The sequence below is a fragment of the Scyliorhinus torazame genome, chromosome 8, assembly GCF_047496885.1.
Source record: "Scyliorhinus torazame isolate Kashiwa2021f chromosome 8, sScyTor2.1, whole genome shotgun sequence".
NCBI classification, from domain to species: domain Eukaryota; kingdom Metazoa; phylum Chordata; class Chondrichthyes; order Carcharhiniformes; family Scyliorhinidae; genus Scyliorhinus; species Scyliorhinus torazame.
The window spans coordinates 63,571,161-63,590,358 of NC_092714.1; the positions used below are offsets into that span (position 1 = coordinate 63,571,161).

General features: G+C 44.8%; 1 protein-coding gene across 1 annotated transcript in view; it reads right to left on the minus strand.

Moving 5' to 3' along the window:
* The window catches only part of spag17 (sperm associated antigen 17), a 382,475-nt gene that overhangs the window by 89,338 nt on the left and 273,939 nt on the right, over positions 1 to 19,198 (minus strand). The window contains exons 42-45 of the mRNA XM_072513741.1: positions 15,717 to 15,770; positions 9,638 to 9,740; positions 4,524 to 4,629; positions 2,640 to 2,765 (exon numbers count right to left, since the gene is read on the minus strand). Of these exons, the coding sequence (XP_072369842.1) occupies positions 2,640 to 2,765; positions 4,524 to 4,629; positions 9,638 to 9,740; positions 15,717 to 15,770 (389 nt within the window). The remainder of the gene's footprint in view (positions 1 to 2,639; positions 2,766 to 4,523; positions 4,630 to 9,637; positions 9,741 to 15,716; positions 15,771 to 19,198) is intronic.

The following is a 19,198-nucleotide window of genomic DNA, read 5'->3' on the forward strand; positions in this document are numbered from 1 at the left end:
TTAAAATCGGCCTTCCCCCAGTTTAAAACTTTGATGTCGTGTCCATCCTTGTCTTTTTCCATAACAATCTTGAATCTGACAGAGTTATGATCGCTGTCTGCAAATTCTCCCCCACTGATACTTCAACCACTTGCTTAGCTTTGTTAACTAAAATTAAGTCCAGGACCGCCCCCTTTCTTGTAGGACCTTCTACGTACTGGCTTAAAAAGTTCTCATGGATGCATTTTAAGCTTTCCACTCCTCTAATCCTTCTACACTATGGCTACCCCAGTTAACGTTGGGGAAGTTGAAATCCCCCACTATCACTACCCTATAACTTTTACACTTCTCTGAAATTTGCCTACATATCTGCTCTTCTATTTCGCTCTGACTGTTAGGGGGCCTATAGAATACTCCCAGCAATGTGATTGCTTCTTTTTCATATTTACGTGCTACACATGTTGCTTCAGTTGAAGAGCCTACTAAGATGTTGTCCTTCCTTACTGCTGTAATTGATTCCCTGATCAAAACGGCGACATCCCTCATCTTTTACCTCCTTTACACTTTTAAAAAAAAAGAGTACCCAATTCTTTTTTTTTCAATTAAGGGGCAATTCACCTACCATGCATATCTTTGGGTTGTGGGGGTGAGACCCACACAGACAGGGGAGAATGTGCAAACTCCACACGGACAGAAACCCGTGGCTGGGATCGAACCGGGGTCCTCAGTGCTGTGAAGCAGCAGTGCTATTTTACCTCCTTCCCTCTCTCGCCTGAAGATCCTGTATCCTGGAATATTGAGCTGCCAATTTTGCCCCTCTCTCAACCATGACTCAGTGAGAGCAATGATGCCACCATACCCCCATTTGTACCCTCAATTCATCTGCCTTGTTCGTCAGACTCCTTGCATTAAAATAAATACCATCCAATCTGCCAAGTCCCTTGTGGCTTAACTGGTCGAGACATTCTATGCCTTCCAGACTCACTTGATGTCTCTTCTAATTTTGGCTGTGCATCTATCCCTGGTGCACCTTCTTTCAGGATCCCAGACTCCTGCCAAGTTATTTTAACCGCCCCCCTCCCCCTCCTCCCCGCCCCCCCAACAGCACTGGCAACCCCCCCTGCAAGAAAAATAGTCACATTTTGTTTCAGGTGCAAACCGTCTGCCTCAGATCATGCAGCACTTGGGGGATGGGGGGTGGGGGGGATGTCAGGCTGGGTCATGCCGGGTAGTGCCCTGGCATCAAGTTGGCACCTTGTGACTAGCACAACCCCAGCTTTATGCCAGATAATACCAGGGTGGTGCCAGGGAGTGCCAGGATACTGTCGGGTGGTGGGGGGGGGTTTCACCTGGGCACACTGGTTTTCTTTTGGTTCACTGGGGTGGCCTTTCAAAATGGTTCTCCGGATCATTGAGTGTCTAAGTTGATAGCGGGGTGGGCGGATCAGAGGCCACCCTGCCAGCGATACATTGTGGGACTGTGACTTTAACTTTTTTTATCCATTGCTTCAATGCCGCTTTTCCTGCTCAACATCAGCCATTGCCAATATCGGGGAATATCCCGGCCCTGATCTCTGTAATTCCTCACAGAAACATAGGACATAGAAAATTTGCAATTCAGAAGGAGGCCATCTTGCCCAAAGTGTGTGTGCCAGCCAAAAGTGTGCGTGGGGGGGGGGGGGGGGGGGGGGGTGAGTGTGCGTGAGGGGTGAGTGTGCATGTGTGCAAGAGGGGGTGAGTGTGTGCGTGTGAGAGAGGGGGTGACTGTATGTGTGAGAGAGGGATGAGAGGGTGTTTGTGTGAGAGAGGGGGTGAGTGTGTGTGTGTGAGAGAGGGTGTGTGTGTGAGAGAGGGTGTGTGTGTGAGAGAGGGTGTGTGTGTGAGTGAGTGTGTGTGAGGGTGTGAGTGAAGGGGTGAGTGTGTTTATGAGAGAGGAATGAGTATATGTCAGAAAAGGATGAGTGTGTGTGAAAAAGGGATGAGTGCGTGAATGAGAGTGGTGAGTGTGTATTTGGGTGAGGGAGTGTGCGTGTGTTTGAGAGAGGGAATGAGCGTGTATTTGAGAGAGAGGGTGAGTGTGTGAGAGAGTGTGAGTATATGAGAGGGGGTGAGGGCCCTCTTATTTTATGTTCACAGCCTCTTAGAATGAATGGTGTCATTTGTGGTAATGGGACTGCCGACCCTCACCAACTACCCCATTCCCTGGGCAGGGCCTGCCTGACTGACAGGCACGCCAAGATCCCACTTTACTGTTAGGGCAGGCAACATCCTTCCAGAATGTCCTCTTCTTCTAATTGGTCGGCAGCTCCGGGGGTGGGTGGCTGTCCTCTAAAGGGAATGGCAGCCCCAATGTCAAACAATTAGTTGACTGAACACCATAAGAGACTCTGGGTGCCACAGATAGTTTAGGCTACTCAACCTTGGCTTAATGGCCCATCGCTGGGCACCCCTGTTCCGAAAACAAAATTCAGCCCAGTAAGTGGACATTTTAAGTTGTGGTCAGCAATGAGAACTGCTGCTTTACTGCTGACCTCAAGTAAGTATGGAAAGAATCAAGACTTAATTGTTATTGATGAAAATGTGAACAGTGAGTGGCCGTAGTCTTGTGCATTCTCATCAATGGTATTGTGGATTTGCAAATTAATTACTAAACACATTACCTTCTGTGGATTGTAGAGACTGAGAAAATTCTGCTTGTTGTGTTGAATGATCTGACGTTTTGAAGTCGCGTGTGTCTGTCCCTGTTGTGTGATCTGACACTGGGTATGTTGATCTGTTACTAACATCTGACAAAATAAAAAACGTTAATTACCAATGCTTTCCTGAAGGAAGAGACTGTTATCCGATCTACATGTCAGTTTACAGAGATGAGAACCGTTGGTTTTAAAACTGTTATAACCTGCCTGCTTACCACTGGCTGGGGACTAATGACAGTCCCACAATCCTTAGGGAGCATGAGTTTCCCCAATGAGGGGGGGAGGAGAAATCATTAGCAGTTTCCTTGCATAAATAGAGCTGGTCAGTATGGAACCAGCTAAAGAGGAGTGAGCAGCAAGAGAGTACTGCTGCTGTTGTATATATGTAATTGTAAATAAAGTTATTTCTTTCTATTCTACAAACTCGTGCTGGATTCTTCGTGGCCCTCACAAAAAAACCCACATTTTTTTCCCTTTTCCGATATACCAAACCTAGGAACATGGCAAGTTAACAGCCTTTATTGGCCTTGAGTTGTTTTGCTTTTTGTCTCTGCCGCTCTCAGTGATCTACAAGTGTGAGCAGTGGGGGTGGGAGGACAAAGTGTCGTGATGTTCCAGGCCATGTTCACGGGACAAACTTGATCCAGCTGTTATTTTTCCTGTTTACCTTTTGTCACATGTTGTATAACTCTCATAAAAACTCTTTCAATCAGCCATTTCCACATACATGCATTCACATGCCTCAAGTTGACAGCTTAAAAGTCAGCTACGTAGCACTTGAAAGAGCAGAATAAGAGACGCTTTATTCTGCTGTGCTGAGTTCCATGCATATTTAAGTAACCTATTATATCAATATTGGTGTTGTTATTTTTGTACTCAGAGCATTCATCACTACTAAGATCCATGGCTGAAAGGCAAAACATTGCAATAATTCAAATAAGAAAACAGACTGCAGAGGTAACTAATCAATCACGCTTTTGGTGTTAAACTGTTATTTAAAAAAATGAGCTGCATTATTTATTATATTTCTGCTAGTTCTCTGAAAGACCCTTTATATTAAGGGAAAACAATAAACTTCAATTGCATCCTTCTCTGTTACAAAACATTACAAATGACAATTCATGGATTCCTACATCATGGACATCCAACAATTTTTATCATAGAATCCCTACAGTGCACAAGGAGGCCATTCAGCCCATCAAGTGCACCACCCCTTGGAAAGAGTACCCTACTTAAGCCCACGCCTCCACCCTATCCCTATAACCCACCTAACCTTTTGGACACTAAGGGGAAATTTAGCATGGCCAATCTGCCTAACCTGCACTTCTTTGGACTGTGGGAGGAAACTGGAACACCCGGAGGAAACCCACGCACACACAGGGAGAAAGTGCAAACTAAACACAGTCACCCGAAGCTGGAGTTGAACCTGGGTCCCTGGAGCTGTGAGGTAACAGTGCTAACCACTGTGCCACCGTTTCGCTAGTTGTTATTACTTAGTGAAAGGAAGATATCAGAGACAGGGGATCTTGGGGACTGAAGTAATGTGACTTTGAAATTGGGGAAGGGAGCCAGTGCAACGTTTTGGTGCACAATCTACCATTGAGGTATGCATTATTATGCACTCTACGTCGATGAAACAGTTTCTTTAGGTGTCATGGGAGTTTCACCTCAAACACTTGAGACATTTTCAGCATTTCTCTGCTTCTAAGTGCTTCAAATTACCCTTTGAAATAAAGCTGTTCAGTTGTAATTTTGTCTTGAGAATTATAGGGTTTCATGATTCCTCATGAGATAATAGCTTAAAGTAGATTTGATCCCTTGGTTACTGTAAAGTTTTATCCCACTTACCTGTATCGTTATTGCGGACAGTTGAAGCCAAATCATCAAATGTATCTGGCACTTTCATCTTTTGGCTCATTGGAAAAGACTTTGTTAAACAGTCCAGATCAAGCCCCTGCACAAAATAAATTTTTATAACCTAAGACTTTTACATTGATCAACTTCATTACTGGAATCTGCGCAATGGAACACTAATTTAAATTATATTGCAATTACATGGGAAATCAAGGAATGCACATTCTATTTGAAGCATTTCCCCATTTTACAGGAAAATAGCGGCTTAGAAATCTGAACTGACACAATTTTGGCTGTGTTGGGGACAGAGAGTACAAATACTGCACTTGAATACTGTGGTTAGAGATGGCCAATATTGGGCCGTTGGATGCATTTCCATTAACTTGGTGATGTGCAAAGATTAACTAGAATCAGATCACAGCAATGGTAGGAAATAGAGCACTGAGATGGCCACCAGGATGGTGGAAATTTCAAATCAGGCTGAGGCAGGTGTGGGCAGAATGATTACAGTTCGGGGGCATGAGGAGGGAGGAGATCGGTGGTCAGGTCAGGAGGAGAGAAGAGATTGCATTTTGGGTCGAAACGAGGGCTGAAATCGAGGGTCAGATCATGAGATGGTATTGGAGGTCAGAGAGATCAGAGGCCGGAGCTCCCTTCGGAAGGGTGACAAATGAGTGGTGGGTTGCTGACTCCCTTATTTAAATGTGGCGTCAGGTGGAACACGCTTGCCCTTCCCAGTTGTATAGCATGTAGGTATGTTTGAAAAACTTACCTAACAGGCTGTCTGAAAGCCTGATTTTACCTAGCTTGGCGTGCAAGTCTCAAGAAGCATTACGCTGCTTTATTGCATTTGTAAGGGCCGAACATCTGTTTCAGGCCTGGACACTGCACAATGTTTTTTTTGTCCTTTCCTAATATGGAAGATCAGATGGTACACATCTGGCTGGATATCTGCGTGTGCAACAGAACTGGATAGAAACTCTTTTGCCACAGATGCTGCCTGACTAGCTGAGGATTTCCAGCATCTGCAGTATTTTGCTTTCATGTTTGAAAATAAAAGCACATGACATTTAATTAATTTACAATTGCATACACCTTGCTACAATACTAAGCCGCTGGGTTTAGTCAGCAAGCGGTGCAGACAGAAAATGTGGTTCAGAGATAGGTTTCCAATGACATAGTGCTGATTGTCCAATGTGCACTGCTGTTCTCAAATGGAAATGTAGAAATATCCTTTATATTTCCCAAAAAACCCACATCCATTAATGTATTATGTTTCTCAGAGAATTCTGACACAACATGTGGATATTGTAAGGAGCATAAAGGGTTAATGTAATGTTACTACACTAGTCACTAGATGGTGCTATAGAGCAACCATACAAATATCACATGCTTCCTTGACTTCTGGGAGAGAGACGGGAGACACAGGAGAGAATGGAAGGATGCCAGACTGAGTAGATGTGAGATAGTTAGCTGATAGCATAGTTCCGTATTGTAGAAGTGTAGTGTATTCTTTGCTTATCTAATTCCTTAGAATTAAGTATAGTTCAATAAATTAGTTTTGTTTCTTAAACACTGCTTGCTGTTCTTTGTCAACACTACAACCTTCACCATCCTGAAGAACAATACAAAGAACACAACAAATTCCAATGCGCTTGTGAAGCATGACTTATTGGCCGCAATTTAACCAAAAGGTTTCTAAGTGAGCGGGAACTGGGTGAGCGTCCTGACGTTCGGACCGGTGAAGACGGCACCTCTATAAACTGTTAACTGGTCCACTTAAGGTTCCACGGGCTTCATACCACAAATGATGGTCCCGCCAGCTGATTCGCCGGATTCGTGCTCACAGCCTCCCCGCTAACAAAGGAGAGCAGCACTTCTGCACAGCCAACCCCACTCCGCTCACAGCCATGCTACCAAGGAGACCAGCCACACGATTCGGGGATGTTGACCTGGGCAGATTATTGGGTGCGGTCGAAGCCAGACGAGATGCCCTGTTCCCCCAAGGGCCTCAGAGGGTTAGCCATAAGGCAGCCAGTGCTGCCTGGGAGGAGGTGGCAGTGGCCGTCAGCTTGGGAAGCGTGTATCCAGGAGGGCCAGCACCCAGTGCCGTAAGAAGATCAACAATCTCCATCCGGCTGCATTGCTGGGTTGGCACCGGACATCCTTCTCCCCGCCATGAGAATGTGCCTGGCACCATCCCGGCCCACCCATGTCCACCAGTGCTCACGCTCCCCCCCCCCCCAGCGAAACAATCCCCAACTCCCACGATGAACAACGAGTGCGGCTCACGATGCACACTCTGTGTCCCCGCAGGAGACGTTGGCCCACAACAGACCGGAAAAAGGGCCCAGATGGGCGGCGGCATGCCAGACATCAGAGTCCTCACCCTATATGAGGCCCTGGAGGTCATGGGGAATGGCCAATTAGAGGGGTCCCAGAGGCTAGGGGTGCAGGAGATGGCGCCGGCAATGCGTGGCACCGAGGCCAACACTGTTAGGGTGGCGACCTCAGTGGAGGGCCTGGTGCATGACATCGGCAGCATGAGTGGAGGTGCCCAAGGTGTGGCTCAGTCGGTGATGGCCATGGCTGAGCACCTCAACAGAGTTCCCAGTCGCTGAGGGACGTGATCCAGTACCAGGTGGACCTTGATGAGGTGCTGTGGTCATGTCCTCGTCTCAGTTGGGCATTGCCGAGGCCCTCTAGAGTACTTCTAGGTCATGAGCATAGGTCTCCTAGTCCTATGTGGGCATAGCCAATGTGCAGCCGAACATGTCCTAGTCTCAGGTGAGCATAGCTGAGGCACTGCAGAAGATGTCTCGGTCGCTGGGGGATGTGTCACAGTCACAGGTGGGCATTGCCAGTCAATGAGGAGTATCGGCGAGGGTGACCCGAGGTGGGGGGGGGGGCAGCCTCGGTCGGGATGGGCTGCCATCAGGGTTTAGTGTTCCACAGCAGGGGGGATAGCCACATGGGGCAGAGATTGGGGAGCCACCAGGGCTGGCAGTGCCAGATGATGCAGGGGCAGCTGGGGTTCCATCCAGCTAACCGTCCATCCCGGGCTGAACTCCAGGGGGGTGGGGTTCATAGATCATAAATCACAGAATTTACAGTGCAGAAGGCCATTCAGCCCATTGACTGCACCAGCCCTTGGAAAGGGCACCCTACTTAAACCCACGCTCTGCACTCTATCCCCATAACCCAGTACCCCCACCTAACCTTTTGGACACTAAGGGACAATTTAGCACGGCCAATCCACCTAACCTGCACATCTTTGGACTGGATGCATTGGGTTAGGTGCATTGTGGGGCATGGGGGAAAAGGGATTGGGGGAGGGTCTGGCAAGGGTGGGGAGAATGGAATGGCACCATCAGGGAATTGGGGCAGTTGGGAACATATGTAAATTATTTAAAATAGTTGACCTCGACCAATACGACACATCAAGCACTTTCTTCAGCAATTGGGCTGAGCACTAATCCCATGCATCATCTCCCAGAAAAGGAGGTCCTGGATGCTTCTTCCAACCCCCTCCCCATTTCCCATTACTTGCCTGCCCCCCTATTCCCCCATTGCTCCCCTCCCCCCCCATTGCTCACCACCCCTACGCATCTCCTGCCATCCGACACGCCCCACCCACGCACCTCCTGCTCACCGGAACCCACAAGACACCCGGATATAATGTTACCAGGACCGGGCGCTGGTCCGTCTGGACGCTGTTTCCCTACCCGGTGCACATGCCCACATTCTGTTTGCCGAAATGTCCCCAGTGCTGGGGCTCAGTCCCTGGATGTTTGGATGTTGGCTGCTGCGTCCGTGGTGTTGCCTCCCGCAGTGTTCAGGCACAGTGTCCAGGTATCCCGGTCTGACTACGATGATAGGCAATAACTCCCACATGCTACATGGCACACCGACACACGGGGATCCACTTGGGAGGTCTGATGTGCTCACTTAACTATGATTGCCAATTCTCAATTAGCAATAGCCTTCAGCCGCGCGTCCAGAGGCCTCCGCAGTCACTGGGAGTTGTGGGTGGTCAGTGAGGCTAGCGGGCTGTGGTTGCCCCAGAAATGGGATGCACAATCCAGGGGGTGCCATGGCGGATCCGCGAGTGCTGAGATGCCCATCACCCCCCCCCCCCCCCACCGCACCCTGGCTGAGGCCATGTGGCTATCCCCCCCGCTGTGGAACACTAAACCCTGATGGCAGCCCATCCCGACCGAGGCTGCCCCCCCCCCCCCCCCCCCACCTCGGGTCTCCCCCACACCCCTCCAAGCACCGAGGCAGCAATTCCAGTGCCCCCGGCGTCATTGCCTGGGAGCAAAGATGGCTACTCACCTCCTTGGAGCCCCACAGTAGGCCTTCCGCCAGCTTCACGTGTTAAAGGAATACTAATCGGCACTCGCGCAGCCATTTGCTGGGGAGGCCGTTAGATAGGGTGTCGCTCCCATTAATTGCATGGCAATTGGCCTTAAGTGGTGAATATTGGTTCGTGCCACTCTCTGGCGGGGTCCTGATTTCACCAAAGGGGTCTGTCGGCGAACAGGTCGGTGCCTGGCACAGTTCTCGATTTTGGCCTCTCCTGAGATCTAACGGCCTCGTCATGCTCTCGCTTAAGCGCAACGCAGCCATTAAATCGGACCCACTGTTTCTAAAATAATGATGACTTCCCCGTATAATAGTAATGGCCTTTGTTTTCAGTTGTTAGGGATTTTGGTATGTGTATTTGTTTGTGTAGAAACATTCAACTTGTTCTAGTTTGAATAATCTGACGTTGCAGGTAAATGAAGATGTTCACCCTTCGGATTAATAAAAAGAAATCACCAAAAATTTAAAAAGGAAGGGCGGCATGTGGCGCATTGGATAGCACTACGCCTGCGGCGCTGAGGACCCAGGTTCGAAATCCGGCCCTGGATCACTATCCGTGTGGAGTTTGCACATTCTCCCCATGTATGCATGGGTTTCACCCCCACAACCCAAAGATGTGCAGGTTAGGTAGATTGGCCCCACTAAATTGCCCCTTAATTTGAAAAAAATAATAATTGGGTACTCTAAATTTATTTAAAATTTTTACATTTTTTTTAATTAAAAAAGGAAAACTGCAGTAATACCTGGGTTGAGTCAAAGGCGTTGCTCAGGCCAGACTGAAAGTATGCTGGGAGAAGCATGTTCTTCAGAGCTAGTTTGGTTCCATTTGCTTCATCAAGCTCTTGCCTGTCAGTAAAAAGATACAGTAGTTAGGAACTATAATGCATGGCGTTAGGAGGACTCCAGTACGAGAATTCCAACAATTTGCATTTTGTAAGGCTGTGAGGGAAGACTACTAAACCACAAGAGTGATAACACTGACCAATAGGTATCTTTTATGTTAAAACAAACTAATTTGAACACAATCAGATTAGCAACATAGTATTAGCTTTCTAATTAACAGTTAAAATAGTTCTTAAATAGAAGGAAAAAAAACTTTAATTTCTTTTCTACACCTGCCACTGTATATTCCAATTAAGCAACCCAATACAGTTCAAATGCCACTTATAAATAAAGTTACAAATCAGGGTTACTTGCTTCTCTGTGCAGATCTTTGAAGAGAGACTCTTTCAGGAACAACCTGAAATCTTTCTGTCTTGTCAGACTAAAATCCTATGGCAAACTGCAAAACTACAGACAGACTTGACTCCTCCCATTAATTACATCATCTGTATCTCAACCAGAAGGCATTCTCCAGTCTCTTCCCACTAAGATGTCCCATGACCTGCTTAGCTAGGACTAAACACAATCCCTCATAAATTATCTACACCCCAGCGAACCTCCTAAACATATAAAATATTCCATTAACCATCTATATGTAAACAAGTAAATGGTTAAAATCAATGATTACCTCCCCCTTATGACCCATTAATAGCAGCTTTAGCAGACATATTGCCTGTATATATCTGAACCAGGTTTTTCACAACATTATTACAACAAATATAAAACATATTTTATAACAATTTCCTACATTCATCATAATGGTCACATCTGATACTAAATACACTCACTGACAGTGTCCAGTTGGACAACATGTAAGGTTATCAGTGGTCAGAATGTGAAAATACCACATGAAAACACCTATGTTTTAGAATTTCTGAAAGTTTTGCAGTATTTTTGGCAGAGCAATCTTGAAATGGTTTTATAATAATAATTTCTGACAGCTAATGATCCATTCACTTATGGAAATAATTTGTTCATCCTTATTTTCTTTTTTGCTACAGATGACCATATATACATATTGGAAGCCATGATTAGTACTGAATTGAAGCAAACTTACCAATAAATACTTAGCAATACATAGGAATCCAAACAGTGACTGCCAATAGTCTATAGCTCTTTGTGGTCGTATTACTAAGAATATCAAAATGAGTGCTTAGTCTTAGCTGCTTTAGTATTCTGCTGCTAGAGGAATGTTCGGGAAATTCCAAAGTGTCAGCTTGCGTTTGATTTTTTTTATCGTTTGAACACTGAATATCTTCGGAGATCAAAATTGTAAGCCATTGGCCAACGGGGAAAATTACATTTACTGGTCTTGTTGGGGTTTGAGCGGACATTCTATATCTAATTCAAAAACTGTAGTTGCTATTTTTGATCCTCAGTAGTTTCATCATTACAGAGAATTCTTCCCAAGAGGAAAATAGGTGAGAACAGTCACCTTGAACTGTTTTTCTTCATTCATGGATGTGAACATCATTGTCACAGCTGGCATTTATACTCATCCATAATTTCCATCGAGCAGACAGTGGTGTGGTGCCTACTTCAAGTGAATGTGCATGTTTTAACTCAAGAGGCTGAACAAGGCTAAATTGGAGTAGTTTGTGATTTTGTTCAAACTGTTTCATTTCAAGTCAGTCTCTTTCAACATTGCAGTTAGAACCATATGGTTACCCAGTAAGATAATTACTCGGCTCATGCTGTCCCAAAAATGTTTTTATGGGTTGTTGCAAGGAGGAGGCGAATGAATACGATTTACTTACAACGACTTGTTTTGAAAATATTTTAATAAAACTTAGAACACTTTTTATCAAAAATTTACAAAGCAAATCAAGACCAACATATGTATCAACAAAAGAAAAAATTCCAAATGACAAGAGTAACAATACCCGCTGATAACGAAGATACAACGCCCCACCCATCCTCCGCCCACCCCTCCATTAACAGTGCTTAAAGTACAATATTAACGGCCATCATCTACAGTACAACCCATTAATCGACAGTGAACTTGACCTTCTCGAGGTACAGAAACTCCATCAAGTCACCTAGCCACGCTGCGGCACTAGGTGGCGTTGCCTGCCTCCAACTCAGCAGAATCTGCCACCGAGCAATTAACGAGGCGAATGCCAGGGCATCATCGCCCCTGCAACCAGTCCTCAATTCTGGCTGGCCAACATTCCAAATATAGCTATTAACGGACAGGGCTCTAAATCAACATTTACGATTGCTGATATGGTGCTTAAGAAAGACCCCCAAAATCCCACCAATTTGGGACAGGACCAAAACATGAACGTGTGGTTCGCGGTCCCTCACGAAAACCACTTGCACCTATCTTCAACCCCCACAAAAAATCAACTCATTCTGGCATTGATGAGGTGTGCCCTGAACACCACCTTGAATTGGGTCAAGCTCAAACTTGCAAAGGATGATGTAGCATTCACCCTGCGGAGGGACTTACTCCATACCTCTTCCTCCAAAATGGGTCCCAGCTCCTCATTCCATTTGGCCTTCAACTTTTCTACCGAGGCTTCCGTCCATATACACTGGACATGCTGCCCTCTTCTGACCCCACACATGAGAATATCCTCTCCAAAGTGGACAGCGGCGCTACTGGGAATGTCAGAAATGTCCGCCGAACAAAGTCCCGTACCTGGAAGTACCTGAACGTATCTGCCCCCTCCTGCTTAACTGTAACCCAGTAACCCCACCAAACCTTTTGGACACTAAGGGGCAATTTAGGAGGAAATCAGAGCATCCAGAGAAAACCCATGCAGACACGCGGAGGAAGTGCAAATTCCACACAGTCACCCAATGCCGGATTTGAACCTATGTCCCTGGACCTGTGAGGCAGCAGTGCTAACCACTGTGCCGCCCTAAAATTTAGAGTACCCAATTATTTTGTTTTTCAATTAAGGACAATTCAGCATGGCCAATCCATCTACCTTGCTCATCTTTTGGCTGTGGGAGTGAGACCCACGCAGACATGGGGAGAATGTGCAAACTCCACAAGGACAGTGACCCGGGGCCGGGATCAAATTGGGGTCCTCAGTGCTGTGAGGCAGCAGTGCTAGCCACTCCGCCACCGTGCTGCTAGCAAAGTGGCCCCCACCCAGGGTTCCCCTCCAATATCCCCCAAAACAACCACCCAATCTCTCCTGACCCACTTCTACCATCAATGTGCCCAAACCCCAACAACATTAACAAGCTTCCCTCCCCACCAAGAAACATCTCAATTCCCCACTCTTATAGCCCCAACCCCAAGAGAACAAAAATATAGCAAAAAGATGCATAAGTACACTGCACAAACACCTCCCAAACAGTCCTCCTCAGACCGCTCCTAGCTTCTTCTCTCTGATGAAGGCCTCTGCCAGCTTCGGCATGTCAAAGAAGTAATCTTTCGATTCCATTGCAACTCGCAGTTGCGCCGGGTACAGCATCCTGAATCGTTCACTTTTGCTATAAAACACAGCCTTGTTGAAGGCTGCAATCCTCTTCGCAAGCTCAGTCCCAATGTCCTGATATGTCCACATCGTGTATGCCCATTCCAGTCAATAGTTCAGAGTTGTTTTGCCCACTCCAAGACCCTCTCCTTCCTTTAGTAGCCATGAAAATGGATAATCAGTGCCCATGGCAGTTCATTTGGCCTTGGCCAGAGCACCAACTAGGACGGCAGCTCCACCAACCTGAGGTTCAACTGCTCGACCTATTCAAGATGTTCCACTTAAACCTCAGGCTTTTGTTGCTCTCTGCCACGAGCAACAACTCCGCCTCCAGCGAGGCAAACCAATCCTCATACTGCGACAAGACCATCTCCACACCCTTCAACATCTCACTTGGTGCTTTCACCACATTCGAGGCTTTACAAGAAGTTTGTTAATCGGGCCCGTCTCCTCAACAATGGCTTTAAATGATCCATTTATCTGCTTGCCCTCCTTCTCGAACTGCCTATCCATCTATTTGCCGAATTTTTCCAGCTCCTACACCATCACCACAGCCACCCTGTTTAATGTAATGGGCACACCAGTCACCTTCCCTCCTTCAAGTTCTTTCGACAGACTAAACTCCTGAACTTTCTTTGCATTGTGCTTCTTCATCGACATTTGTGACATGCCTCTGTCGGGCAAAAGTCCACCAGATCAACTAACGGGGTTTGGACACCAAACCCACACGAAAAAACGGGTAAAAGGGATCAAAAACAAAGACCCTGCCGAGAGCCACCCTTCATGCGTCTTGCTCTTACATGACGTTACCGGATGTCCGCCACTTATTAGGGCAATTAATAAGTATAGCCTATTAAAGTGGTCTTAACGATTTTTTTGGAACTTGTAATAGTGAGGAATAATTAGAACAATAGAGAAATATTCCACAATCAGGATAAAGATACCAACCAGCAACATGCTGATGTGGCAAAAAGACACAAATGATGCTAACTGAATGCTTACATAGCAAGACCCTGAATAGCATGTTTTTCAGTCTAGTGACCGTAGCAACTTGTTTTCTTGACACCATTTGCGAGAAGCCAAAAGGGTCAACAACATGGTTTTCCATCAGTCTAACTGGTACTTAGTGACCGTAGCAACTTGTTTCAAGATACCACCTGTGAGACCCTCACAATATGTCTTTCTAGTTTAACCTAAAGACACAGACACATCCAACTGTGCTAACAACAAGAAAAGAGGTTAGGGAAAGAGCCATAGAAAAATAAGAGTAGAAAATACTCACTCATTGCCTGGGTGTGCATCTGCAACTTTTTAATATACAGTTTGAACCAGACAATATTCAAATGTAAATAACGCCTTTGCCTATGTGCCCTGCAATGTATAAATATTATTCGATTTCTCAGTTGGGTAGATTCAGCTCTGGAAATCCTTCTCTGAGGTTGTGCTCTCCCAACGCATTGGCCTGAGTTTCCTCCGATTATTTTGTATAATAGAAAAACGCTACGACAGTTGTTGTGTGCACTGACTGCTTTTGGAAAAATATAGAAGTTGATTGCACTTGGTAGCAGAAATAAGGGTACCTTTGCACGGGGAAGGAGCGGATTGTATATACAGAAATGTTAATTGAGGGGTTAGATAAGTCAGTTAAGAATCAAGCTGTGAAATGCTAGAATTCAATTTTAGTCATGGATTCCAATAAATACATACATCATATATATAAGAGTTTATGAAAGTTTCTTGCAGCTAACTGTGGTTGGCCTCCACATTCTCTTTAAACTGCTGCTGCACCTCTGACTGGTCCTTTTGCTTCCATGGGGATCTTCCTCCTTCATCAGGACCTCCTCAAGGAAGCTTATTAGTTATACAAAGTACATACCATCATTATACAGAGCAGATGATCTCCCCATGATTTTGTGAATTTTAGTGGAGCCAATGCTGGTGGGTTCTGGCATTTGTTTAAAAAAATAATAATTTAGAGTACCCAATTCATTTTTTTCAATTAAGGGGTAATTTAGCGTGGCCAATCCACCTACCCTGCACATTTTTGGGTTATGGGGGCGAAACCCACGCAAACACAGGGAGAACGTGCAAACTCCACACGGGACAGTGACCCAGAGCCGGGATCGAACCTGGGACCTCATCACTGTGAGGCAGCAATGCTATCCACTGTGCCGCCGTGCTGCCCTGGGTTCTGGCATTTGTGCTGGGATTGATGACTTACTTGTTTTCAGGACCAATGAATTTAACTGGGTTTTATATACCAGAATATTTGGATAGGTTGGAAAAATCTCCTGTTAGGTAGTGTAAACTTTGGAATTCATAGCATTCTGGGAGGAACTGTAAACGTGACATTTTTATTGTATTATACATTAATCAATACAATAAATTGGCTGCCTGGAAAGCAATAGCTTTCTAAGGAACACATCTAGTTTTCCATCTTTTTAAAAAAATTAGTAGCTTTCTTATTTTTTCACATTTGACTTTCCATGCTTAACTTATTTGTTACCTGTATTGTTCTAATTTTTGTGGCCACTTAGACATCTGGTTTTGCCCTTTATTGCTGCATTAAAGAGATGAGAGAAATTAGGTACAGAATTGATATATTCATATACAAATTATTCTGGGTTTATTTTGAATAAAAAGTGTTTCTCTTTAACAAAAGGTCTATACAATGTATTGTTGCTTAACTTTCTGATGCTAAAAGGTCACGTGCATGAAGCAATAAGTAGAGCAATACGAACAAATACAATTATTTAAATTTAAGACTGTGATTAAAGTACCAGATTTATAATTATAATATGTATAGCAGACTGGGCATTTTCATTAGAAGTAGAAGTAGACATTTAGCTTTGTTTGGGGATGCCATAATTTTCTGAATATTCTTGATGGTACAGTATTACAAAGAACTAAACTACGTATGAAATTTGAATGTATGTTATCAGACTAGTGTCAAAATATTCACGATTTCCAATCATTTCTTTCTATTTATATATTCCAATATTTCTAGGCTAAAGGTATTGGCTTGGCAATTTACTCAACTGCACCCCCATCTCCACTTTTGATGTCCTAGTTCTCAATACCACCATTACTCTCTTTAACCCTTGCCGTTTCCCACGATATAGCCCTCACCGCTGCTCCCCTAAGTTCAAAGGGTGCAGACCTAAAAAGATATGAGCACAACTGGTTCAGCCATCCACCATCTAGCTGGATCATTTAAAATACAATCGGGTTTTGTTCTTGTATGCTAAAACTGTTCACTTTTCCAGGATCATCCTGGAATGCAAAGATAACCTCCGGTTTCTTTTCTTTACTGCAAATTGACTTCTTAAACCCATCTCCCTATCTCCTCAACTCCTGAACAGTTTTGTTCCTCTCTTTAACTGTGCTGTAATCACCCCTCGCCTCAAAATTATGACCTTTGGCCCCACCATCCCTGCAAGCTATCATCCCAATTGAACTTTCCTTTCCTCTATAAGTCGTTGAATATGTTGTTGCCTTCAAAATCCATTTCCATCTTTCCTGGAGCTCCATCTCTGAATCCATCCCATTGGGTTTTCTCCCATGCCATAGTATCAAAATAACTTTTATCAAAGTCACAATTGACATCTTGTGACTGTGACAAAGGTAAACTTTCTCTCCTTATCCATCCCGATCTGTTTGAAGCCTTTGACATGGTTGATCACCCCATCCTCCTCCAATGTTTCTCCATAGTTGTCCATCTATGTGGGATTTCTGCCACTTGGTTCCATACTTTATCCAGCTAACTAGCCAAAGAATCACTGGCAATAGCTTTTCTTCCTGCTTTCTTGCAATAACATTGTGTTCCACTGAGGACTTATCTTCGGCACTCTCCTGTTTCTTATCTGATACAGCCTCTGACAATATTATCCAAAGGCACAACATTAATTTTCACAAGAACGCTAACAACAAACACAGAGCTCTAATTTACCACCACCTCTCTTGACTCCTCTACTGTTGTTAAATTATCAGACTGCTTATTCTACATCCAGTACAAAGTGAGCAGAAATTTCATACAATTAAATATTTGGAAGACTGTAGCCCTTGTTTTCAGTCCCAATTCCAAAACTTCATTCCATAGCTCTGACTTCATCTCCTCTCTGTGGTAACCACCTGAGCCTAAGACCATCCATAACCATTGGCATCACAGGCTTTTAAAGAAGTGGGCAGAAATTCTGCTTGTTACAAGACCCAATAAATTCCCAGTACAGGAAAGAATCTTGGTCATTTGGGTCCCTGTCAAGTTCTGAATCCTTTTTTTTTTAAAGAGTACCTAATTATTATTTTTTCCAATCAAGGGGCAATTTAGCGTGGCCGATTCATCTGCCCTGCACATCTTTGGCTTGTGGGAGAGAGACCCACGCAGACACTGAGTAGGTCTTACGAGGAAAGGTTGAGGGTGCTAGGCCTTTTCTCATTAGAACGGAGAAGGATGAGGGGTGACTTGATAGAGGTTTATAAGATGATCAGGGGAATAGATAGAGTAGACAGTCAGAGACTTTTCCCCCGGGTGGAACAAACCATTACAAGGGGACACAAATTTAAGGTGAAAGGTGGAAGATATAGGAGGGATATCAGAGGTAGGTTCTTTACCCAGAGAGTAGTGGGGGCATGGAATGCACTGCCTGTGGAAGTAGTTGAGTCAGAAACATTAGGGACCTTCAAGCAGCTATTGGATAGGTACATGGATTACGGTAAAATGATATAGTGTAGATTTATTTGTTCTTAAGGGCAGCACGGTAGCATTGTGGATAGCACAATTGCTTCACAGCTCCATGGTCCCAGGTTCGATTCCGGCTTGGGTCACTGTCTGTGCGGAGTCTGCACATCCTCCCCGTGTCTGCGTGGGTTTCCTCCGGGTGCTCCGGTTTCCTCCCACAGTCCAAAGATGTGCAGGTTAGGTGGATTGGCCATGATAAATTGCCCTTAGTGTCCAAAATTGCCCTTGGTGTTGGGTGGAGGTGTTGGGTTTGGGTAGGGTGCTCTTTCCAAGAGCCGGTGCAGATTCAAAGGGCCGAATGGCCTCATTCTGCACTGTAAATTCAATGATAATCTATGATTAATCTAGGACAAAGGTTCGGCACAACATCGTGGGCCGAAGGGCCTGTTCTGTGCTGTATTTTCTATGTTCTATGTTCTATGACACGGGGAGAATGTGCCAAGTTCTGAATCCTTTTGCCACAGTGCTGCTGGAATTTTGTGGTGGGGCACCAGAAGGCTGAAGCAATTTTGGATCTGATTAGTATTGTGGGTGAAACAACAGCCTTCAACTGCATATTCCACACTTATGGTTCAAGTCCCACTCCACAGACTTGAGAGCACAAAATCTAACCTGACACTCTAGGGAATGCTACAATGTCAATGTGAGATGTTTAATTGAGGTCCTATCTACTTTCTAAGGTGGATGTTAAAGGCCCCATGGCAGTACTTTGAAGAAGAGAAAGGGACTTTCTTTTATTATTTCATGGCATGTGGACGTTGTTGGTTTGACCAGCATTTATTGTCCATCCCAGTTAGCCCTGGCATCCTAACCAATAATTATCCCTCAATCAACACAAAAACAGAGCATCTAGTCATTATCAGTATATGTGGGAGCTTGCTTCATGTAAATTGGCTCTGTGTTTCGTACATTATAACATGTAGTTAGTATGCTTCAAAAAGTACTTAATTGGTGATAAAGCATTTTAGGAAATCTGGAGGTTGTGAAATGCATGATATAAATACAAGTTTTAAAAAATAAATTTAGAGTACCCAATTCATTTCTTCCAATTAAAGGGCAATTTAGCGTGACCAATCCACCTATCCTGCACATCTTTGGGTTGTGGGGGCGAAACCCACGCAAACACGGGGAGAATGTGCAAACTCCACACGAATACAAGTCTTTTTTAGAAATTAAATTAAATTTTCTCAAATACTGGGAAACATTTCTTTAATTAGTTGGCTTGAGTTTTATATTGGAACTAACTGCTT